Source organism: Pongo pygmaeus, chromosome 10 (genome assembly GCF_028885625.2).
Source record: "Pongo pygmaeus isolate AG05252 chromosome 10, NHGRI_mPonPyg2-v2.0_pri, whole genome shotgun sequence".
Classification (NCBI taxonomy): Eukaryota; Metazoa; Chordata; class Mammalia; order Primates; family Hominidae; genus Pongo; species Pongo pygmaeus.
In genome coordinates, this window is record NC_072383.2 from 118,231,385 (window position 1) to 118,256,247 (window position 24,863).

General features: G+C 44.1%; 1 protein-coding gene and 1 long non-coding RNA gene across 5 annotated transcripts in view; one reads left to right on the plus strand and one right to left on the minus strand.

The window, feature by feature from the left end:
* The window catches only part of CCDC60 (coiled-coil domain containing 60), a 202,602-nt gene that overhangs the window by 161,821 nt on the left and 15,918 nt on the right, over nt 1-24,863 (plus strand). For 3 of the 4 annotated variants that reach the window (XM_054443570.1, XM_054443571.1, XM_054443573.1), the window contains 6 exons: nt 447-537; nt 5,412-5,646; nt 16,746-16,830; nt 20,180-20,251; nt 23,001-23,063; nt 23,755-23,880. In XM_054443570.1, the coding sequence (XP_054299545.1) occupies nt 447-537; nt 5,412-5,646; nt 16,746-16,830; nt 20,180-20,251; nt 23,001-23,063; nt 23,755-23,880 (672 nt within the window). The remainder of the gene's footprint in view (nt 1-446; nt 538-5,411; nt 5,647-16,745; nt 16,831-20,179; nt 20,252-23,000; nt 23,064-23,754; nt 23,881-24,863) is intronic. The other variant, XM_054443572.1, reaches the window with a different exon arrangement.
* Nucleotides 1-24,863, minus strand: part of LOC134737627 (uncharacterized) — a 278,740-nt gene that overhangs the window by 111,323 nt on the left and 142,554 nt on the right. The window lies entirely within an intron of this gene.

Here is a 24,863-nt window from a genome sequence, read left to right on the forward strand (position 1 = left end):
TCAGCCCCACCCTCAATCCCACCCAGTAATATTCTCTGTGTGTCTCTCAGAAATGTCCCTGATGGTGGACCCCTTGGGCAACAGAAAAAGCAAAGATTCAGAAATGAACATGCTTTTCAATTCACCCCCCAGGAGTAATCGCAGACCTGCCCAGGATTCTAGGAGAGGACCGAGTCTAAAATACAAATAGATGCAAAAAACATGCAAATATATACCACCTCCCTCCTCCACCCAGTAAGCAAAAGTCTCTCCAAACCTCGATTTCACTCAAAAGAGCCAGCTATGGAGAACTATCCCTCCCATTTCTTCACAAGTACAGGAGTGGGGGCGGAAATCCTAACAGAGCCCAGCCACCATTCCTCCTCTATTTATTGCATTTCTTAAAAGAACTTGTAATAAACCAAGGCTCTGGAAACGGAAAACTCATTAAGCTGTTTCTCACTCAGGGACCCGGGTGGAAGCAAGAGCACCATTAAAAAAATCAATAAGGACAAGTCCATGGGACAGAAATGGGAGCATTTCATCACAGCGCCAAAGGTAACCAACCACACGCGACTCGACCCTTTTGCTCCTAGGTCCCAGCTTGTGTTGAGGAGTATTTTTGCCAGTCTTTACTCTGATGGGAATATTTTTTTCCTAGTTGGTTCTCGGAGTGAAGGGAAGTCAGAGCCACAGGCTGTTGGATGGTTTTTGTAAATTTTAATTAAAACAGTTATCTAGGGATTATAGGAGAAATGACTTTTGGCTGGACGCTACGTAATGGGGACAGGAGCGGGTGCTAAGCAGCTGCTTAACAAGATGTCACCAGAAGGAAATGGACTCACCTCATTCTATCTTCTAAATCAATAACAGTCATTTCTTTCTCCTTCTCCCTCCCTCCCTCGCTTCCTCCCTGCCCCCGCTCCCTGCCCCCACCCTTTAACCCAGTCAGAAAATAAAAGCCAGGCACACTAGCTCATGCTTGTAATCCCAAAGGATTGGGAGGCCAAGGCAGGAGGATCGCTTGAGCCCAGGAGTTTGAGACCAGCCTGAGCAACATAGCAAGACCCTGTCTTGACAAAAAAAATTAAAAATTAGCTGGGCATAGTGGTGTGCGCCTGTAGTCCCAGGTATTCGGGAGACTGAAGTGAGAGGATCATTTAAGCCCAGGAATTGGAGGCTGCAGTGAGCTATGATCCCACCACTGCACTCCAGCCTCCCACCTGGGCAAGAGAGTGAGATCCTGTCTCTAAGAAAAAGAAAAGACAAAGTGAGTGATTCAACAGACAAGATTTTCTACAAACTAGAATGTGCAGTTATTAAGAGGATACCAAGATACAGATTCTTTTTACCCAAAGTATTCCTAATCCAGGACCTCCCAAACTCATCTACTCAATAAACAAGCCTAATAATCATAATAATAATAATGGCAAAAAGTAATATTGAGATAGATAAAGGTAATAGAGCACACAACTAGAGTGTTTGCTGAACCTGTCCCCTAACCCATGAAATGGATATAATGCCCTTTCCTGCCTACCTCACAACTTTAGTGAAGAATCCCAGGAAATAAATATAAGGCAAACACACTTTGAAAATGTGAGAATGCTTAGCATTACTGTTATGTAAATTTTAGAGGCCTCTGTTCAACATAATTGTAAATGGGCTAGGTTCTGTGCTAAGGACGCTTCTGTAGGAATATTATCCAGTTATGCCCTCTTAATAACCCTATGGGGCACCATTCTTACCCCCAGGTGAGAGAGGAGGAATTTGGGGGCTCAGAGAGGTTAAGTGACTTATGTAAGGTTACCCAGCTGGGTAATGGCAGAGCCCGAAGTTAATTCTGGGTCTGTTTATTAAACATAGTTTATTAAACATATAAACATCAATATGTTTATTAAACATATAAACATCCAAAGCCTGGTCTTCCTGACCCCATGATTATAGTTGCCCTCATGAAGAATTTCACCATTTTCTTACTCTTTCATCAGGGTGCTCCTAGATTTAAGAAGAGCCTTGGTTTTTATGGCAGAAAGTTGCTATGGAGATACAGTGTGCATCTGTCTTCAGAAATGCACAGAAAAAGCAGTGGGAGCTACAAACCTTTAAAAAAAATCCTTCAGGGATATTCACCACTAAAATTGGAGGACGGGAGGGGGAGAATTAATAGCTGTGCTTGAACTCTTGCAAAACTGAATTCAAGTCTGTGGGTCAAATTCTGGGCTGCAGCACGTTCCGCTCTGGGCCTGGGGGAGAACTCAATTAGGCTCCAGGAGACCTGGCTCAGCCATGGTGACTCGGTTCACTGTGTGACCTCAGACAAGTCCTTTCTCCTATCCTGGGCCCCAGTTTGTCTACCTATAAAATGAGGACTTTGAAGGAGGGAATCCAACCAGCTCCCACAATACTCTTCCTTTCCCCTGATACTCTTCTGTATGTCTAGGCAGTGTTCATAGGGGCCAGACAAATTGTGTTAGTAATAAAAGACAAGATCAGGCTGAGTGTGATACAGTAGGGAGTGGTGGGGTCTGTGGCAAACTGGAGCACTCCTGCACAGCTAAAGGGAAGAACTTCTGTGCAGCTTTAGCTCGTTTTACCTTATGAGAATGGTAGCCCAGAGCTTATCATTTTCAAAAGAAACAAAAAACTTACATTTTTCTATAAAAGTCTCCCAATTTGTAAAATCCTGGGTAGCTAAACATGTCTCCCCATGGGCCACCAGTCTGCAACCCCTACTTCATAGAAAGTGTAAGGAACCTTTCAGTAAATTCTTTTCCTCTGTTGCCAAAAATCAATCCCTACTGAGATGGAACATAGCAACTGGTTAACAGCACTGCTGAGTGAAATATAAAAAATAGAGAAGCAGCATTTAGGGATTTAAGTCAATTCAGAGAGGTTCAGTTCAATAAAAGGCAAGCCAGTGCCTGTCACATCTTCCCCCTACATTTTATTTTTCTGCCAGTTTCAATTAATCACAAGTGTCAACCCTTCACTTTGGATTTCCTGGCTAGGATGGTTAATTAAATTTTAATTAATGGCAACTTTGGGAGCATAAGATAAAATCCTAGCTCAAGGAAGACACCCCTGGATATGGAAAGCTCTTCTGAGATTGTCCCAGGCTATCCCCCTAGGTTTTATAAATGAGGAAACCGAGGCAGGGCAGAGTGACGTATTCAAGGCCCCCTGAGGTCCCCTGACTGACTCCAGTGCTCACTGCAAGATTCCAAGCTGCCTCATGCCACCATCTGTCCACCCTTCAAAAATTACATTGATCTTACTAGGCACAGTGGCTTCCACCTATAATCCCAGCACTTTGGGAGACCAAGGCGGGCAGATTGCTTGAGCTCAGGAGTTCAAGACCAGCCTGGGCAACATGGTGAAACCCCATCTCTACCAAAATTAACAACAACAACAACAAATTGGCCAGGCATGGTGGTGGGCACCTGTAATACCAGCTACTTGGGAGGCTGAGGCAGGAGAATAGCTCAAACCTGGGAGGCAGAGGTTGCAGTGAGCCAAGATTGCGCCACTGCACTCCAGCCTGTGCAACAGAGTGAGACCCTGTCAAATAAAAATAAAAATAAAAAAATTACGTTGATCTGAAGAGCCTGGTTTCTAGAGTCAGGAATTCATATTGTTCTAGATAAAATGGAAAGAGGCAACTTCTACATGTTTCATCCCTGAGCTCTGATATCATCTCTCCCCAGAATGACAAAGAGTAGAGGGACCTTCTGTCAGTTTTGGAAGCTCTTGACCAGTTGCAGTGTCAGGACAACGGGATCATTGTACTGAGCTCCTAATTTATCAAAGGAAAGGACATGCCTGTTTTGGGTGCTTGGTTTTCTTGATGAGTCATTTTGTAACTTGCATGGCCTCTTGAAGATCTGGTTAAATCCAGTTCAAATTCCATTTCTCCAGTCTATCATATCCTGAAGCATTCTGTCATTTGTATAGAATTTCACTGAAAATTTGAGAAAGATGAGGCAGGCACCAGGAGAGATCATATGTTAAGGCCCACAGCCTCTCCCTCCTCTTCCCCAACCTTCTCCCTCTCCTGTGCAACCAAGAAATCCCTCCCCTCTTCTAGTGCAAGAAGGTTCCACCCATATTCAGTGCCTTACAAGGTAGCCATTCAAAATATTGCTTCTGATCATACACGGTGGACTCCCTGAAATGAATTCTGCTGAATACAATTCTCTTCACCCTGTGCAATGTATATCAACTGTTGGTGTGGTCTTCAATGCTGTCTCTTCTCCCTATCACCTTTCCCAGGGTATCAAACACTATGAGTTTCATCTAAAGAAAACACCAGTCTACCCATCAAGAGCTTTCATTGTAAATGTGCTCAGATAAAATTATTTCTATTAAGTGAATATAAACTATAGCCCACTCTGTGTTGAGCTCTTTCTCTGGGGCATCTGAGGGCCTATTCTTCCCCCGTGTAAACCTGGCATTTTAAATGTCATAAAGAATCATTAGCACGGGATAAAGGGCATTTTCGATGCCACTGAGAAAAAGCTTTTGAAGTATTTTGAAGCCAGGCATAGTAATGAGCTTTGGCATTAACCTGACTTAGGTCTGAATTCTGGTTCTGCTATTTTCTTCCTGTGACCTTGAGGAGGTTAGGAAGCCTCGCTGAAACTTGGATCATGAGTTAGACGAGGACATAACCCCAAACAGTGCATTCTGAAGTGACACCAATCTCACAGGAAGGCACACACAGACACACACACAGACAGTATGTATGTACTCTTTCTTACTCCTTTCCTTCTAAAAATCCACAGGACTTTCCCTACCTACCTCTCAATTCCTTCCAGAACTTATCATCCAATTCTCCTCCCCCAAGAATGCCACTGCACCAGACAAATCTGCTTCCTCCCACTCACATCCTAAATGTCAGGCCTAGAATTTCCATATTTGTGTTCTTTAGAAAACCTCCATGATTACAAATTATTCTTTGAGGCCCAGGTGTCAACTGGGGTACTAGGAAGTGTATACATGGAATTTGGAGCCATAACCAAGATGTGGTTAAAAAATTAGACCCATCCTCATATACAGTTTGAAAATCAACTCCAATAGTTATTACAAAAGAAAAGTCAAAACCTGTTCTGGGCCTTGACATCATCATGGAAAACACGTTTGGCTTCCTATGGTGACTTCTTGGGCAACCATGAGCTTGTTCAATAGAATATACTCCGCCACATTTGCTTCAAATAATACACATTTTAACATTATCTCGATTTGTGACAAAAGGTCACTCCAGATCCAGAATATATCTCATGGTGTTTGGAAAGAGCCAGAAGGAATTCACAGTCACACCCAGGCTTTGCTTTTGTCTGCTGTCCCTCCCCACCTCCCTCCTTCCCTCCTTTCTTTCTTTCTTCCATCTTTTTCCCCCTTCTTCCTGAAACCTCTCTTTCTTCTCTTTCCTTTAGACCAAGAAATTCAAAATTCCCACAATGCGAGTCACCAACCGCAAACCAAGCCGGCGAGGCTCCACACTCAGTCTGAGTCGGGCCAGTGGGGGGTCCTCTCCCCAGAGCAGCATGATCTCTGTGAACCCTGGCTCAGATGAGCCCCCGAGTGTGAACACCCAGGTGACCAGCAGCAAGGACATTGAGGACAATGAGTCATCTTCAACCAAGCCAGATGAAGAACCTCTGTATATGAGTAAGTCCTACCTGAGATCTGACTCATCTACCCTGACCTTTTGCCTTTAAGCCAGACATCAGGAAATGCTCCTGCCTCAAGTCCACCTCCACTCATTTAAAGGTGACAGGGGATCTCGCATCCTTGTTCAATTTCCTTGGACCTCTTTGTTTTCCCCAGTGGAGATCAGAAATATACTCAATAACTTGGGTTGCCCTAAGCCATTTCTCCTACAGAGACAGCCTGTGGTCACCAACTGCCCTTTTCTAATTTTAAAAATATTTTTATTTAGGCCAGGCACTGTGGCTCATGCCTGTAATCCCAGCACTTTGGGAAGCTGAGGCAGGCAGATTATTTGAGGTCAGGAGTTTGAGACCAGCCTGGCCAACATGGTGAAACCGTCTCTACCGCAAATACAAAAATCAGCTGGGCATGATGGCACATACCTGTAATCCAAGCTACCTGGAAGGCTGAGGCAGGAGAATCACTTTAACCTGGGAGGCGGAGATTGCAGTGAGCCGAGATCATGCCACTGCACTCCAGCCTGGGCCACAGAGGAAGACTCCATCTCAAAAAAAAGCATTTTTTTAAATTTAGCCCAGTTTATACAGAACATTATCATTTCAATGTGTAACCAATGTAAAAATTATTAATGAGCTATTTTATATCCTCTTTTATACTAAGTCTTTGAAATTCGGTGTCTACTTTTTTAAACAGCTTTATTGAGATATAATTTACATACCATAAAATTCGCTTATTTTAAATGTGCAATTCAGTGACTTTTAGTAAACTTGGAGTTGTGTAACCATCACCACAATCTAATTTCAGAACATTTCCAACCACCCGAAAGAAAACCTTCTGCCCTTCTTACCCAGAGCCCCCAGGCAACCACGAACTTGCTTTCTGTCTCTACTGATTTGTCTTCTCTGAACATTTTATAGATGGAAGTTGCATCACTCTGTGATCTTCACCCTGAAAAAGTCTTTTCAGTGGCTCAAAATATGAGGGAGACAAGCCCCTTAAAAAATACGCAATTAGGCCAGGCATGGTGGCTCATGTCTGTAATCCCAGAACTTAGGGAAACGGAGGTGGGCAGATTGCTTGAGTTCAGGAGTTTGAGATCAGCTTGGGCAACGTGGTGAAACTTCGTCTCTCAAAAAAAAAAAAATTAGCCATGCATAGAGGTGTGTGCCTATGGTTCCAACTACTCAGGAGGCTGAGGTTGGAGGATCACTTGAGCCTAGGAGGTAGGGGCTGATGTGAGCTGTGATTTGCTTCTTCACTCCAGCCTGGGCAATGGTGCAAGACCCCATCTCAAAAAGAGAAAAGAAGAGAAGAAGGGAAGGGGGAAGGGGGAAGGGAAGGAAAATAGGGAAATTCATTGAAAGCTATGAGCCCTCACACAAGAAAAAAATTCAAACACACACATATACACAATTTTGCACAATATTTTGAGTGGGGTGCTGTGGACCTCTACTAGATAGAATCATGACTGGATTCCATAAGTCATATAAAACATTCATTTTTAGAACTTTCTGGCTTGAGCCTGTATAGTAAAAGGAGATAGGAAAAGCAAGAGAAGGATCCAGAAGGATTCATACAGAAAGATGGAGAAGGTAGAAAGAAGAGAGGGTAAGACAGGGACATGAAGGAGGAATGGCCCACCACAAAATTCTTGACTCTGATGCATGGGACATCTTCCTGCTTTCTCCCCATCTGCTGTGTCCCCTCAGTGGTGTCCAGAGACAGAACTGAGACAACACTGGTGGCCAGTGTTCTCTCTCACACCATCTGGAATGCCTGTGGCAGCCGAGGCTGGGCTGAGTGACAAGGATTGTGTGTCGCAGAGATTCAAGGAAGCAAAAAAGGAGGTCAAGGCAAACCAAGAATCTGTGTGGCGCCCTGATGGTCAAAGATGGAAGTGAGCAGAAGTGCAAAAGTCCACTGGGTGGTCAGGGTTCAGAGTAATGACTGCCAACAGGAAAAATCCCCACTGCCCCTGCCTGTCAACAGGGGGCTGGGAAAGGTCCCAAGCCCCGAAAAGCTGTTTTCTGAACAGAAGAAGTAGTATCTGAAATGGGAAGAAACTAAGATAGACCATCAGCAGATACGCGATTCTCATATATTTCTTTTTTTTTTTTTCTAGAGACAGGGTCTCACTCTGTTGCCCAGGCTGGAATGCAGTGGCACAATCATGGCTCACTGTAGCCTCAAACTCCTGGGCTCAAACAACCCTCCCACCTCAGCTTCCTGGCCACTTACGGATTTCTTGATTCTTCTTTCATTTAACACATACTTTTTGAGCACCTACTGTGCGCCCAAAACTGAGTTACTTGAGTACCTGCCCTTCCCAAACTTACATTTTAGAAGAGACTAATGATAAATAAGAAATCCCTAGGCTGGGTACAGTGGCTCATGCCTGTCATTCCAATATTTTGGGAGGCCAAGGCAGGAGGATGGCTTGAGTCCAGGAATTTGAGACCAGTCTGGGCAAAATAGTGAGACCCCATCTCTACACGGAAAATTTTAAAAATTAGCCAGGCATGGTGGCACATGCCTGTATTCCTAGCTACTTGGCAGGCTGAGGTAGGGGCATCACTTGAGTCCAGGATTTCAAGATTGCAGTGAACTATGGTTGTGCCACTGCACGCCAGCCTGGACAACGGAGTGAGACCATGTCTATAAAAATAAAGTAATAAAAAAGAAAGTCATGGCATGGCATGGCGGCTCATGACTGTAATCCCAGCACTTTGGGAGTCTGAGGTGGGCATATCACAAGGTCAAGAGATCGAGACCATCCTGGCCAACATGGTGAAATCCCGTCTCTACTAAAAATACAAAAATTAGCTGGGCGTGGTGGCATGTGCCTGTAGTCCCAGCTACTCAGGAGGCTGAGGCAGGAGAATCACTTGAACCCTGGAGGCAGAGGTTGTAGTGAGCTGAAATCACACCACTGCACTCCAGCCTGGCAACAAAGCAAGACTCCGTCTCAAAAAAAAAAAAAAAGGAAGTTGTAACTAGCAAGGCAGTTGCATATAGTATGAGCTTGGAAGAGAACAAAACAGAATGCTGGGATAGAGAGAGACTATTGGTGGGCATGGAGTTAAATTAGCAAGGGTGATCAAGGGAGCTTCTCTCAGGTCTGATGTTTGAACTAAGACCTGAAGACCTGAAGCTGGGGAGGGAGACAGGGGCCAGAGCATGCAGGGCCTTTGTGGAGCAAGTAAGACTTCAGAATTATTCCAGCTGCAAGAGGAAGTATCTGGAAAGTTTTCAGTACAGGAGGGACTAGACCTGATTTACTTTTCCAAGGTGTTTTTGTGGTATCTGGTGTTATATCTATGTCTTCATTTTTTTTTTCAACTCTAAAAGCTTTGCTCTTAAATAAGAAGAGTAGAGCAATAGCCCAGCTTCAAGGCCCCACCCCAGTCCCAGAGCTTGCACATGGTTCTCCCGGGGCAAACAGAACACTGGCGCTGGTGGCAGAAGGGAGTAGCAGAGGAAGGAGACTTTGCAATGAGGGGAGGGGTAAATGGAGCATCTCTCTAGGCACCTGCAACACCGCAGGCCTGTCCCCAGTGGCCACCTTCCTCTCACATCCAATCACTCACCTGCTCTGATCAGTGCTGTCTCCTAAAACTCCCTCAAACCCCACCCTATTCACACCTATTGCTTTTGTCTTGAAGATAGAAAACTAGGGGCACATACGGAGATCCTGACACTTACGTTTTGTTTAGCATACACAAAAATTTGTGTTTTTTTGAAAAGTAGCTGTGACTTTTAAAGATTAAGATGTTTTACCTAAAACATCTGACTTTTTACAAACAAAATACTCTTGGCCAGATATGGCAGCTCACACTCGTAATCCTGGCACTTTGAGAGGTCAAGGCAAGAGGATCACTTGAGGCCGGGAGTTCGAAATTAGCCTGACTGACATAGCCAGACTCCATCTCTACAAATAAAATAAATTACTCCTTGTGGTAACAGTGGGCCTGCAACCCTGAATGACAACAATCAACTGGAGCTTGGTCCCTTTAAGTGGGGTTTGTGTTCTCCAGTTTTCCACAGTCTTCATCACTCCCTATTGCCCCACTCATTGCTCTGGTTGGCTGAGTGTGTGACCATTTATTATCACATTTTGCCCTATTGTTTTCTTTAGAATGATGATGATGATGATGATGATGATGGTGATGATAAAACTATAACTAACACTTAAAAGTATTTTTGTATCAGCTCCTTTGTATGTACATTAATTCATTTAACCCTCACAAGAACTTCTTCATGCCTATTCTGCTGATGAGAACATTGGGGCACAGAGAGGTTAAGTTATTTGCCCTAAGTCACAAAGCTAATGAGTCATGAAGGCATAATTTGAACCCAGGAAATCTGGCCCTCAAGTCAAACTTGATTGCTCTGCTTTACCCAAGTCTTCAGGAAAAAATAAAAAATAAACGATGGACCAAGAGAGCAAATTGATTTTTTTTTACATCAACTTGTGTAACTCATTTTTGGTACCTGTCCCCTGAAGGCCACCTGAGTTTTGGGCCTCTGGTCTAGAATCACTTCACTTCTCACTTAGAAAACAACAACAACCTCCTAACTAGTTTCCCTGCTTCTTGTCCTGCATTTACCCACTTACTTTTCTCCATGTTGAGTCAGAAGGTACTTTCTAAATGAAAAATCTTATATAGTTCTCTCTAGCTCAACATCTTTCAATGACTCTGCCTTTTCTCTAATACATTACCTCTGATCTTGCCCCAGGCTGCCCAGGTCAGCTCTTGCTAGTTCACACCTTAAGTGGGGCACTCCAACCTCATCAAAACACTTTCTTCTTTTTAAACAATGCACACTCTTGTATGACTTTCTCTACTTGAAATGCCTGTTCATCTTTGACCCTTCAGTCTGGTGGACTCCTGCTGAACCTTCAAGACCCAGTTCAAGTGTTCCCTCCTCTGTGAAGCCTTCTCTGATTCACCCAGGTTTCCTCTTCTCTTGTCTCTTAGTAGTTTGTATTTGCTTCTATTGAATTATTAATTTTAACTTAAAATGCATCTCACTGTATCCAGTAGGACCTTCTTATGGCTCAGTACAGAGACCTAAAAAACAGTGGCTTAAAAAAAGATAAAAGCTTATTTTTTGTACAGATTAAAGATCAGTCCAGGGCTGGTAAGGTGGCTTCCGTAGATCATCAGGGATCCTACTTCCCCCTCTTTCTTCTGTGTCATTCTTAACATCACTTCATAATCCACCATGGCTGCCAGAATTCTAGCCATCACACTCACATTCTAGGATGGAAGAAAAAGGAAGCAAGCAAAGTACGAAAGTGCCCATTCCCAGCTGAGCTTAAGCAATCCTCTCAGGAGCCCCATACCACACTTCTACTAAAATCTCATTGCCCAGAACTTAGTCACAGGGCCATGCCCAGCTGCAAAGGATGTTGAAAAAATGAGCTAGCAAATGCTTCCCCTTATATACATAGAAAGAATCACAGTTCAATTACTAAGAAAGAAGGGGAAAAGGAATGTGAGCTCCCCACAAGTATGCAACAGTAACATCTTATTTACCTTCATCCTAGCACACAGTAAGAACACAAAAATGACTGAAAAAAAAATGAATTTCCTCTGGGAGGAAAAGTTTGCTACTTTAGCCTCCCAAACCTTTTTATACCTTAACCTCCATTTATACCTTAACCTCCATCCAATTTGTCACAGCCTTGACAAAAGTAGATTAATTTCCCAGCCTCTCTTGCCTTCTAAAACCTCCTCACATTGATTCTGAATTCATGAGTCCTATTCTAAGAGACATACTATTTGACCAAGGTCTAATTTCCAAGGCTTGTGAATAATGAAGTCTTTGTGGATGCAAATCACTGGAGACAGCAGGTTGCAGCCTCTCTGTGGAATGATACCCTCCCCAAATCAATGGCAGGGAGATTCCCAAGAAACAAAAGCCCAGGCTATTCCTCCTGCTGGTCTTGAAGCTCTGAGTCTTGGAACTATTAGAGGAGAAACTCACTTAAATAACAACTCAAAAATATGAGTCCTATGCCATCTCATGTTTCCCTTCAAACTAGCCCCATACAACAAAAAGACCCCCTCTATTCCCCCTCCCCAAAAAGAAGAAATGGATTTAGGCATTCAAGGGTGAGATTCTTAGACAGGCTGGGCATGGAAGATGGAGAAAGGAAGTCAGGATTTTTTTCTCTGGGGATATAATTTGACATTTGGTGCTCTAGAAGGACTGCTTGATGTGCCAGATCACTGTGGTCGTTTGCTGATACCCATATCCACCCACCCTTAGGCTGGTTTGCTTATGAGTTGGGGGTAGGAGTGGTGGAACAGTCAGATGTTGCTGCTTGGTTCCAAAGAGAAGGGAAGAAACTAGGAGAACCAATCACAGCTCCCTTGCTAATAGGCTTCTGGACACACTCCAAGCATTCTAGGATCTGTGGCTCTAGGGAAGGTGGGCATGACAAGACAAAAATAAAGGTCAAGTTCAGGTTAAATGGAATCATGTCCACAAATTGAGAGCTGGAGTAGAAAATGGCTTAATGCTGACATTTATCACAGCCTAGATGGCTCCAAAGTCACTAAGGAAAGGCATTCTTTCCCTAGCATCCAGTAATTGTGTTAATATGCAAAGCTGGATGTATACAACACACAAATGGTCTTGGGAAGCACTGGGCTTCACGCCTCCCTTCCAGGTATGGCTTTTGACACCTGAGCTTGAGCCAACTGCAGGTATCCACTAAGGAATGAGGTGTCTGCACTGGTATTGTCATCATTCATCAATATCCAAATCTAACTCATAGTCCCAAATCCTTCCCTCTATTTCCTCCCTAGTTGTTCGCTTTTACGTTTAGCAACTATTGACTGAGGCCCCATGTGCTAAGCATGCTGCCAGGTGCTATCAATAAAAAGACAAATAAAATGTGGCCCCTGATGTCAAGGAACTCACAGCCTGAGGAGAAGACCTGCAAGTGAACAGAAAATGGCTATCACATGAAATCAATGCTGTGATGGGGGTCAGAAGGACAATGTGCTGCAGGAGTCCACAGGTGGGCACCCTACCAGGTGCAATGGATGGAGATGGGAAGACAGCATTCTTCCAGAACCCCAGAGGAGGGAGGAAAATGTGATAGATCTATCAAAAGTGCATGAAACCAACATTAGCCACACTGCTCTCTGTTCTGAGATGGTGCAAGCCACCAATATTTCCCACAAAGACAGAAAATAAAAATCAAAAATTATTTTATCCAGTGGAGACAGCCATCTAGCATATTTGTTCATTTTGAGATGCAATCAGGTTGCACCACTAAGAATATGTGTTTAAGGCTCTCCCTTTGGTTGCTCAAGTTCCAGTAGTTGGCTGTCGTAGTTTTCTTCTTAGTTCCTGGAATTATTTAAAAACCATCTCAAAAGTCTCCTCTCTTTTATTTCTTGATATATCTCTGATCTCCAATGGCTCTCTGTATGTGTATTTTCTCTTCTTCTCACTCCAAGTCCCTTCCTCCCTCTTCTTGTTCATAAATCTGGGGAGAAATTCTGGTGTAGTCACAGTCATCAAGGGACAACCTCACACTGTGATGTTTCAGCAGCGTGGACAGCTACAAACATTAGGAAAAAGCAGTCCCAAAGCTCGTGGTTTTGTATCAAAGCAGATTCCATGCTAGGGAGTGGAAAGAATTGAGATATCCAGGGATTTGCAAATATGTATCCACATAAGACAGGACCATTCATTTCCACTCTCCCACTTTTCTTGAGGCATCCATCTCTATTTCATTTCCCAACTTTTTGGAGTGTCAGTGTGTTCGTTTCCTACAGCTGCTGTAAAATTTCTGACAACAGAAACTTACTGTCTCATAGTTCTGGATACTAAACATCCAAACCAACATGTCCATGGGGCCATGCATCTTCCAAAATCCATAGGAGAGAATAGTTCGTTGACTTTTCTGGTGAGTGCTGGCAATCCTTGGCATTCCTTGGTTCATAAATGCATCACTTGAATCTAGAGCCCCTGTCATCACATAGCCACCTTTTCCCTATATATCTCTCTTTCCTATTTATAAGGACACTAGTCATTGGATAGAGGGTTCATCATAACCCAATATGACGTCACCTTAACTTAACTACAATCACGTGTCACATAACAATGTTTCAGTCAACAATGGACCACATATACGACAGTGGTCCCATAAGATTAGAGTGAAGCTGAAAAATTCCTATTGCCTAATATATCTTAGCCATCATGATATCATAGCACACTATGTTACTCACAGGTCTGCAATGATGCTGGTGTCAATAAACCTACTGCATTTTATACTGCATATAAAAGTATAACACAATTATGTACAGTACACAGTACTGTATTTGATAATGATAAAATGACTATGGTACTGGTTTATATAAGTACTACACTTTATTTTCTATTGTAATTTTAGAGTGTATTCCTTCTACTTATAAAAAGAAAGTGAATTGTAAAACAGCCCTAGGTAGATCCTTCAGGAGATATGCCAGAAGAAGGCATTGTTATCATGGGAGATGACAGCTCCATGTGTGTTACTTGTTACTGCCTCTGAAGACCTTACAGGGGACAAGATGTAGAAGTGAAGGACAGCAATATTGATAATCCTGACCCTGTGTAGGCCTAGGCTAATGTGTGTATTTGTGGCTTAGTTTCCTTTTCTTTCTTCTTTTTTTTTTTTTTTTCCTGAGACAAAGTTTTGCTCATGTTGCCCAGGCTGGAGTGCAGTGGCACAATCTCGGTTCACTACAACCTCCACCTCCCAGGTTTAGGTGATTGTCCTGCCTCAGCCTCCCAAGCAGCTGGGATTACAAGCACCTGCCACCACATCTGGCTAATTTTTTTTTTTTTTTTTGTATTTTTAGTAGAGACAAGGTTTCACCATGTTGGCCAGGCTGATCTTGAACTCCCATCATCAGGTGATCCACCCACCTCAGCCTCCCAAAGTGCTGGGATTATAGGCATGAGCCACCACATCTGCCCTTAGTTTTTAACAAAAATATTTTAAAAGTAAACAATTTTTTGAAATAGAAAAATGCTTATAGAATAAGGATATTAAAAAAGAAAACATTTTTTACAGATATACAATGTTTTATGCTAAGTGTTATTACAAGAGTCAAGAAATTTTAAAAATGTAAAGCTTATAAAGTAAAAAAGTACAGTAAGCTAAGTTTAATGTATTATTGAAGAAAAATATTTTTAGTAAATTTAGTGTAGCCTAAGTGTACAGTGTTTATAAAGTCCACAGTAATATCCTAGGCCTTCAAATTCACTCACCACTCACTCACTGACTCACCTAGAGCAATTTTCAGTCCTGGAAGCTCCATTTATGATAAGTACCCTATATAAGTGTACTATTTTTTATCTCTTATACCCTATTTTGGCTGTACCTTTTCTGTTATCCCTAGATACACAAATACTTAACATTGTGTTATAATTGCCTTCAGTATTCAGTACAGTAACATGCTGTACAGGTTTTTGGCCTGGGAACAATAAGCTCTATATACCAGGTATATAGTAAGCTATGCCCAGGTGTATAGTAAGCTATGCCATCTAGGTTTGTGTGAGCGCACTCTATAATGTTCACACAATGACAAAATCGCCTAATGATGCATTTCTCAAGATGGGTCCCCATTGTTAAATGACACAATGGTCATTACATCTGCAGTGACCCTATTTCCAAATAAGGTCATCGACTGAGGTCCTGGTGATTAGGACTTCAGCATATCTTGGCAGAGAGGGTCACACAATTCAACCCATAACAGTCAGGTATGAATAAATATTTCTATACTATACAAAAATCAACAATATTCTTTTTTTCTGAGACAGAGTCTCACTCTGTTGTCCAGGCTGGAATGCAGTGGTGTGAACTTGGCTCACTGCAGCCTTGACTTCCCAGGCTCAGGTGATTCTCCCACCTCAGCCTCCTGAGTAGCTGGGAATACAGGTGCACCCCACCATGCCTAGCTAATTTTTTTATATTTTTGTTTTAGTAGGAATGGTGGTTTCTCCATGTTGTCCAGGCTGGCCTCGAACTCCTGAACTCAAGCAATCCTCCCACCGCAGCCTCCCAAAGTGCTGAGATTATAGGTGTGAGCCACTGCGCCCGGCCAAAATCAATATTAAATATGAAAATAAAAGTTAGACCAAGACAAGGAGGGGTGGTGGGAGCTGTGGGGAGCTGGAGGGCACTCGCCTATCTAAAGGCATGTCCAGCATGCAGCAGGAATCGGGGGCAGTGTAGTCCCATCTCGGACTCCTTTCTAGGGAAGCTGGAGGTCTGGATTTTCATGTGAAATCTTCCAGTGTTAAAAGGTTGGCATCCACATGGAATCAAATAAAACACATTTGTAAGCTGAATTCAGCCTGTGGATTGCTGGTTTAAAAATTCAGGCCTATGGAGATCAGAGAGGGTTTCCTGAGCAAGATGATTTATTCTCAGCTGTGGAAACAGTTCTCTCTGGCTGCAGTAGAGTTTAAGGTGGGGAAGGGAAGGGAGATGAAACCGGGGATAAAAAGAGCAGCTGGATCCTGGCAGGCCTCACAGGCCGTGTTGAAAGAATGTATTTATGTTTTATTTATTTTATTATTATTGTTATGATTTTGATTCAGAGTCTAACTGTATCACCCAGGCTGGAGTGCAGTGGCACGATCTCAGCTCACTGCAACCTCTGCCTCTCAGGTTCAAGCAATTTTCATGCCTCAGCCCCCCGAGAAGCTGAGATTACAGACATCCACCACCACGCCCAGCTAATTTTTGTATTTTTTGTAGAGGTAGGGTTTCACCATGTTGGCCAGGCTGGTTTCAAACTCCTGGCCTCAAGTGATCCACCTGCCTTGACCTCTCAAAGTACTGGCATTACAGGCATTAGCCAAATATAACACAGAGAACCACTGATGGGTTTTAAGCAGGGGCATGGCATGGTCAGATTTGCAACATGCCCAACACTATCAGCCACCTCTTCTGGACCCCAGTGGAATCCCTCTCCAGATCCCCAACCCTCAGGAGCAGAGGTGACCCCAGTTTGGGGGCTGCACCCTGTCCTGCACAATCCTGTCTCGGGGTGGTCAAGAGTGACCTCTCAGATTCTCATCAGATCTGCAGAAGCTCCTGGAGATGGTTCGGGAAGATGCCCGGAGGACAGTCACAATAGAAAATGGGATGCAAAGAAAAGCACCCAGGTATGTGCTCTTGACTCCTGGGGCAAATAAAGCTTAGAATAATAGCAATCACATTAACAGTAGTAGTTGCCAACTGTTGAGCATTTTCTCTGTGACAGGCACTGAGCTGTGTTGTTTATGTGTATCACCTCTCTGAGTTCTTACAATAATTCTACAAGGTAGGTACTATTATCTTTATTTTACAAATTAGGAAATGAGGCTCAGAGAGCCTATGTGACTAGTTCAAGGTCACTCAGCTAGTGAATGATAAGGCCATGCCTCTAATCTAGACCTTAGATCTTTCTTACCAATTCATTTTTGTCTCTGAGACAGGGTCTCGCTCTGTTGCCCAAGCTGAAGTACAGTGGCACAATCATAGCTCACTGCAGCCTCCAACTCCTGGGCTCAAGTGATCCTCCCAACTCAGCCTCCTACGTAGCTGGGACTACAGGCACACACCACCACATCTGGCTAATTTTTTTATTATTATTATTTTGTAGAGACAGGGTCTCGCTATACTGCCCGGGCTGGTCTTGAACTCCTGGCTCAAGCGATCCTCCCTCCTCGGCCTCCCAAAATGCTGGGATTACAGGTGTGAATCACCACACCTGGCAAATCCAGACATTTCTAATTTCAAAAACCATTCTCTTTGCCATTCTGCCACACTACCTCTCAGGAATCTTCTGGTTATTCATTCCTCCTTTGAGTGAATACTTATGAACGTGTATGGGCTATATACTCATTATTATTGTGAGAAGTGTCCATTAAAGGAAAGCTTAAAACTGTGAGAACAAATAATAATGGCATTTAACCTAGTCTGGGTTGGGGATGGGGATCAGAGAAGTTTCCTTCAAGGAAGAAGCTTTAAGCTGAGATTTGGATAAAGCACGTAAATGAGCCAGCCTGATGAGGCTGGCATGGGCGGGTAGGGAGGTGGGGAAGAGAGTATTACAGGCAGCACATGTGCAAACGTGGTCAAAAGGGACCACAACACCTTCAGGGAACTGAAATGCAGCCAAAAAGGGATGAAACTCAAGGATTCTGGTTTTTATTCTAAGAGCAGCAGGAATCCTTTGAAGTTTCAAGCTGGCAACCAATATGATTAGCTCATAAGGAGGTACTATCAGACTTGAACCTAAGACATCCTCTTTCTGGTGGGAAGCCTCGTCCACAGACTTCTGACCTCTAAAAGCCCCAGAGAGCACACAGCCTAGAGCCAGAGTTCCCTTCCCAAGTGTGGATTCCTTTGAGTAAGCAAATTCCTTCCTGAAAATAAATGAGGCACTAGAAGAGGTTCATCATTGCCTTCAGCCCACTGGGATGCCAACTATGACTTATTGGTTATTGTTATTACCATAATTACAGTTCACTGCGCACTTTCACATGCATCACACCTCGCCTCTGCTTGTGAATGATGAATTCGCTGGCTGCTGCCTCGACTCTCATTGGGGCTGCTCTGGAAGGTGGCACTTGGAGGCACTCAGAGACAACATTGACCCATAAGGGCCCCACTGCTGTGACTGATTTATAAGCATTAGAGACAGACAATAATAATGAAGCATCAGCTCAATGAGCCTCCTTCCTTTGTAAGAACTCACAGCACAAGCACGGGCTTTGGAGTCAGACTGATGTGGATTCAAAACCTGTTGCCCTTGGACAAGTCATCTAGCCTTTCTCTGAACCTCTGTTTTCTCATCTATAAAATGAGATTGTGTCGCATCAAAGCTTGGTTTTGGAACCAGACAAACTAAGGTCAGGCTCCATGGCCATGACTAATTGCCGGGTGATGTTGGGCAAGTTGCTTCACCTCTCTGAGTCTGATTCTCATTCTGTAAAACGAGGCTCATTAGCAGCCTATCCCAAAGGGTTGTAGTGAGAATTAGATACTATTATCCCTGTAAAATATTACTAATGTTATGGAAATAACATCTACTTCAATGAAACATTTTAAGCACTTAATCAGATAATGCATTTATTTAACATATTAGCATGTGCCTGGCATAGAGTAAGTATTCAATAAATGGCAGTGAGGTTGGTGGTGGGGATGGTGGTGAGGACAGTTGTTACTTTTATCTCACACATGTTGCCCCACGGAATCTTCTCCTGCTGAGACAGGTACATTCGCCATTACCATCACCTCACCCCATCTCATGGATGTCAAAGAGCAACAAGCAGTGACTTCCATGAGGTCTTCAAAGACAAAACCACTCTAGAACCCGGCTCTCATGAGACCCATCACATGGCCTCTGCTTTCAATTTAATGATAAAATAACTATGGTTACAGAGCAAGAATGTGTTGAAGTTTCCCTTCCTCATTAATTCCTCTGGGAAAAAAAATCTCCCTAATCTTTTGCTAACGCAGCAGACATTAAAGCTTCAATGCAGAGCTACAGAGAGATGGTTAGGAAAAGCTGGAAAAGCTGCAGATTCTCTTTTGCCCCTCACTTTAGAAGCTGGATTCCTTTCTCACTTTAGATCCCAAATCTGCTCCCATCAAGGCTGATATTGAACTGAGGGGCCTGCAGAAATCCCTACAAGCCAGTACATCCAGCCTCCAGCCTCAAGGCCAGGATGCCCCCTAGCCATCTAAAAATACAGCTTTTCTTAAAATCTGGTAGCAGTGTCCCTGATGACACAAGGGTACTTGTGAAAAATACAAATTTCTATGCCTCCTCATCCCAGAACCCACTGAATCAGAATATCCAGAGGAAGTTTTATATATATATATATATATAAATAATTTTTTTTGACAGAGTCATGCTCTGTTACCCAGGCTGGAGTGCAACGGTGCGATCTCGGATCACCGCAACCTCTGCCTCCCTGATTCAAGCAATTCTCCCACCTCAGCCTCCTGAGTAGCTGGGATTACAGACATGCACCACCACACTCAGCTAATTTTTGTATCTTTAGTAGATACAGGGTTTCGCAATGTTGGCCAGGCTGGTCTGGAACTCCTGATCTCAAGTGATCCGCTTGCCTTGGCCTCCCAAAGTGCTGGGATCACAGGTGTGAACCACGACGCCTGGCCAGTAGCTATATTTTTTTAACAAGCACTTCAGGTGGGCATTATTTCATGGTATTTTGCTGTATGGTGGGGAATTTTAGGAGAGAGAGAGAGAGTGCGTGTGTGTGTGTGTGTGTGATCTAAATGCAGCTTCTGGGGCCCCCCTCCAGGCCCAATGTATTCAAGTCCCAGGAAATGTGGCCAGGGAATCTGTATTCTTAGCAAACTCTCCAGGTGAGTGCTGTGCTCAGTAGAGTCTGAAGATTCTCGCTCTAGAAAGAGAATTCCCCCTCCTCCCACACAGAGTTACTGCACAAAATCTTCATGAATTCAGTGCCTTGTTAAAGGACTCATTTTGCCTTGCAGCATCTTGTCAGTGCTGAAACAAAACAAGAGTAATTCTGCTTATAAGGAAATGCAGACCACTCGCAAATCAAGGTAGGAAAGCCTGGAGCCTGCAGCAGGTGCCTCCGAAGGCAGCCCACACTTACAGCGGCCACTGCAGGACGTTCCTCCCCAGACCATGGAAAGTGGGACAGGAAAGAGGGAACTTTTTCCTTCTTATTATCTCACGAGAAACAAGCCCCTTTACTGCAGGGCCAGGCGTGAGAATTCAGGTATTTCTCCCCAGCAATTATATACCATCAAGTTAAAATATTCTAGTCATGGAGAAGTGAGGTAGAGAGGATGTGGTACAAGACTATGTCTCTTTCTCTCTACTTGGGTAATTTATAATGGAAGAGGTGGAGATCTTACCCCAATTTATTTGTGCATTTAGAGAATATTCTTTTTTTTTTTTTTTTTTTTTTGAGATGGCGTCTCACTCTGTCACCCAGGCTGGAGTGCAGTGGTGTGATCTCAGCTGACTGCAACCTCCACCTCTTGGGTTCAAGTGATTCTCCTGCCTCAGCCTCCCAAGCAGCTGGGATTACAGGCACGCACCACCATGCCCTGCTAATTTTTGTATTTTTAGTAGTGACAGGGTTTCACCATGTTGGCCAGGCTGGTCTCGAACTCCTGACCTCAAGTGATCCGCCTCCCTTGGCCTTCTAAATGCTGGAATTACAGGCATGAGCCCAGCCCATTTAGAGAACATTCTTAGATTCCCCATCTGTGCCAGTAACTGTGCTAGGTTTGGGGGATTCAGTAGCAAATGAAACAAACACAAACAAACACAGCCTGCCTTCATGGATCTCTGTGTCTGGGCTGGGGTTATAACCTTTTATGTGCCATAGACTCCTCGGTAGTCTGAGAAAATCTATGGACTCCTTTAAGAAAAAGGTTTTTAAATGCATACTATACAGTACAAAAGATCGCTAAGAAATTTATAGTAATCTAGAGTGCTATATTACAATCAAATTTGGAATATGGTAATCTATGCGTGTCTTTCACAATGCATTATATAACAAGACTTAACTCCTGTAATTTTGGATTAGTGTTGAGTATAAATGATTTTTCAAATTATCTCTCACAATTGTAATGTGATAGGCAAATACGTGCAATTTCCATTTTGGTTGAAAGTTAGTTCAACTAAAGATGCAACTTTTTTCCCATCTGCATTCATGGACCCCTTGAATTCTACCCATGCTTAAGAATTGCTGATCTAATGGGAGAGTCAAGCATTTCTCAGATAATCCTACAGCTAGCCATAACATCATGACTGTGAAGTGTTCTGAAAAAGAAGTAGGGGTGTTGGGTGCTAACCAACACTGAGTCTGATGTTTAAGCTGAGAACTTAAGGACAAAGGAGAATTGACTAGGCTATGAGGTGGAAAAGGTGCAAATGCTGTTCCAAGCAGGGGGAATAGTGTGTGCAAAGGTCCTGGGGCAGGAGGAAGCTTAGGCTCAGGGGCACCAAGCAAAGACCAGCGCAGCTGAAACTCAAAGAGGGCCAGGTGGAGGGCACAGAGTGAGACAGGCAGAAGCGTTTTTTATTGCTTATTTCTGTCTCTTGCTTATCACTCCCTAATAACACCACTTTCATTACCTCCCACCTCCTCCCTGAATCACTGTCAAAGCTCTTGAAAAGAAGAGAGCCATCTACAGGAGGAAGGTCAGGGCCACCATGCTCCCCGAAAGGATTCATCTGCAGGGATTAGGGCAGCTGGTTGGAATCCAAAATCAAGGCTTTCTGGATATTGTTAATGGGGGCCTGCTTCTTACCCAAGTAGGATGAGGATTTGCCTACTAGGCCTAAGACCTCCAGGTCTAGTCCTGTGAGCTTCTGGGGAAACCAGCAAAGGCCAGGACCTTTTCTATGGGGAGGGGTCTGGAAAATGGCCAGGCCTGCCTGCCTAAAGAAGTCCCAAATGCCACAGGGCTAGAAGCAAAGAGTTACCCACACATCATATTAAAAAGGAAAACAGTCTTACCACTCCCTCCCTCAGAGCCACAGAAAAAGTGGTCAGACAGTTTTCCAAGCAGTTGAAAGAAAGAAGGGGAAACCAGGTCAGAGAGAAGGTGCTAGACAATGGTGCTGAAAGCCCAAGTCCCTAAACAAGGATCCTGCAGAAAAGCATGAAGGGGGTGGTGGGCAGGGGTAGGGGCTCTTCATCCCCCTCTAGGAAGCTTGCCCAGGCAGAGTCACAGGAGGAGGTATCCATACGAGGATTCAATCATCCACACCTAGAAATGGTTGGATGGCATGATGAGTCGATGGGTCACAGATGAGGAAACTGACCATCCAGAAGGGAGCTGCTTGCTCACAGACTGACAAGGGGTAAAATGGGTGTTGGGCTTCACTAAACTGCACCTGGCCCAGTGTTAAGTGTTGGGCATGGAGAGGAGTGTGGAAAGGTCCTAAGCCAATTCACCCTCTAGACAAAGAGAACAGTTTTACACAAATGAAACTGAGATCCAGAAAAGACGTAATCCCGACAATATGCAGAGGCGGAAGGTCAAATTTAGACAGGAGAGTTCAGATATACAGGACTTGCTGTGGACCATAAGGCAGGGTAGGATTTAAGTAGGTAGAAAAGAAACAAAGATGACCCTCCAGGCAGGGATATGGCAGGAGGAAAGGCAGAGAGGTGGGAAGAAATTCATAGAGTTCTGTGACTGGTGCCTTGATTAGAACCACCTCCCCTGCCTGAATCCTGGAAGCTAGCAGGTGCCATGGAGCACTGGGGGCACCCTTTTCTTGAAAAGCAGACTCTGAGCAACTTGAAACCATCCTTTTGTGTTTCAGTGAGAGATCCAGCAGTACAAGTGCAGAAAGCCACATCCAACCAGTCCAGAAGAAGTCTAAAAAGTAAGCCAGGAGGGCAATGGAAGGAGCCACGCAAGAGGGAATGTGGTAACCACACCCTCTATCTTCCCAGGGGTGTAGAAATGACCCAATGCAGACCAGACTCCCTAAAGCCATAGATGATGCTGAAGGACAAGGGATCCCCCAGGTTTAGGGACTCAAAGTCAAGAAGCTGAGCAGCAATGCAGACAATGGCAAGAAACTCCTCCGCTGTGCCAGGCACCATGAAAAGCATTCTGTCTTCATTACCTTGCTTGTTCCTCAAAACCAATCCTATGAGGCAGGAGCACTATCCCATCTTACAAAGGAGCAGGCTGAAACCTGGCTACGTGAAATGTCTTGCCTGAGGCCACACAGCTAAGAAGTGGTGAAGCTGGACTTTGAGCCTGAATCTCCCAGCTCCAAATTCCATCTCCCGTCCTTAACATTTGCTGGGCTCCAGTGACCAGTTGTCTCACTGTGGGCTCATTTAATAGGGTCTAAACGACCATCCTGATGCTATTGGGAAGATCTGTCCTTTCTACATCCAGGGAGATGCTTAGGGAGGCTCCAGGTGAGGGCAGAGAACCCAGGTGGCTACAGGGAGTCCCCCATGCAGAGCACCTTGGGGCCAAGGGGGGCCAAAGTGGGACCCAGGTTACTAGGGGACATCCCTGGGCTCCATTCCCCAAGCCCTTCTTATCTGTGTCCACAGCCGCACTAACTGTGACATCAACATCCACTACAAGAGTGGGGTGTGTAACACCATGAGGGCCAAGTTTTACAACATAGCCCAGGAGGCTGGCTTCTGCCTGCAGGACAAGATGGAAATCCTCATGAAGTAAGCGCACATATATATCCATTCATTCAAACGGCATTCACTGGGTACCTACTATATGCCTGCCAGGTGCCAGGTGCTGGGGCTATATCACAAACAAGAAGAACTTGTTCTCTGTCCTCAAGGAGCTCACAGTCTTCTGGAAAATATGGGCAGAAACAAAATAACTGCATCCATAAATATATAGGTACAAATTCTAATCATTGTCCTACAGTAAGAGAACAGGGTGCTATGAGACAGACAGATAGAGAGCATAGGTACCTAATCTAGATTGGGAAACCTGGGAAGACCTCTCTGAGGAGGTGACTTTTAGATGAGTCCTGAAGGATGAGGAAGAGCCAGCAGTGTGATGAGAAGATGGGATGACATTCCAGGTAGAAGGAAAAGTGCATGCGAAGTCCCAAGTCCAGAAGGGACATGGAGAATTTGAAGAGGATGGACAAGTGGTAGATGAGGGCTGCATCATGCAAGCCACAAATGCCAGAGTTATGATGTGGGATTTGATTTTAAGAGCACCAGAAAGCCACTGAAAGTTTTTCTTCCCTGTTCTGACAACCCAATAACTTCCACCCTTTCTAGCTTACTCCTTGACTCCAGAGACCATCCATCCCGATGAATGCATCTATACAACAAAGTTTGCATGATGGCCTGTTGCACTCTCATTCTCACAGCACTGATGGGCTGAATGCTCTGGGGCTAGGGTTTGGAGAAGACTAATCCTTGCCCTTTCCTTCTGGGAGCTAACAGTCCAGTAGGGAAGATGGAAAAGTAAACAGGAAATTAGCACACAGGGGTCTGGAGGTTGTGGGAGGAAGCAGCCTGAACACAAAAGGGATGCGCCACCTGGCCCAGGACAGCCCTCAGAATGGTCTCCTTGTAGGAAACAGCAGTTTCTTTTCTTTTTTTTTTTTTTTTTTTTTTTTGAGACAGGGTTTTGCTCTGTTACTCAGGCTGGAGTTCGGTGGTATGATCATACCTTACTGCAG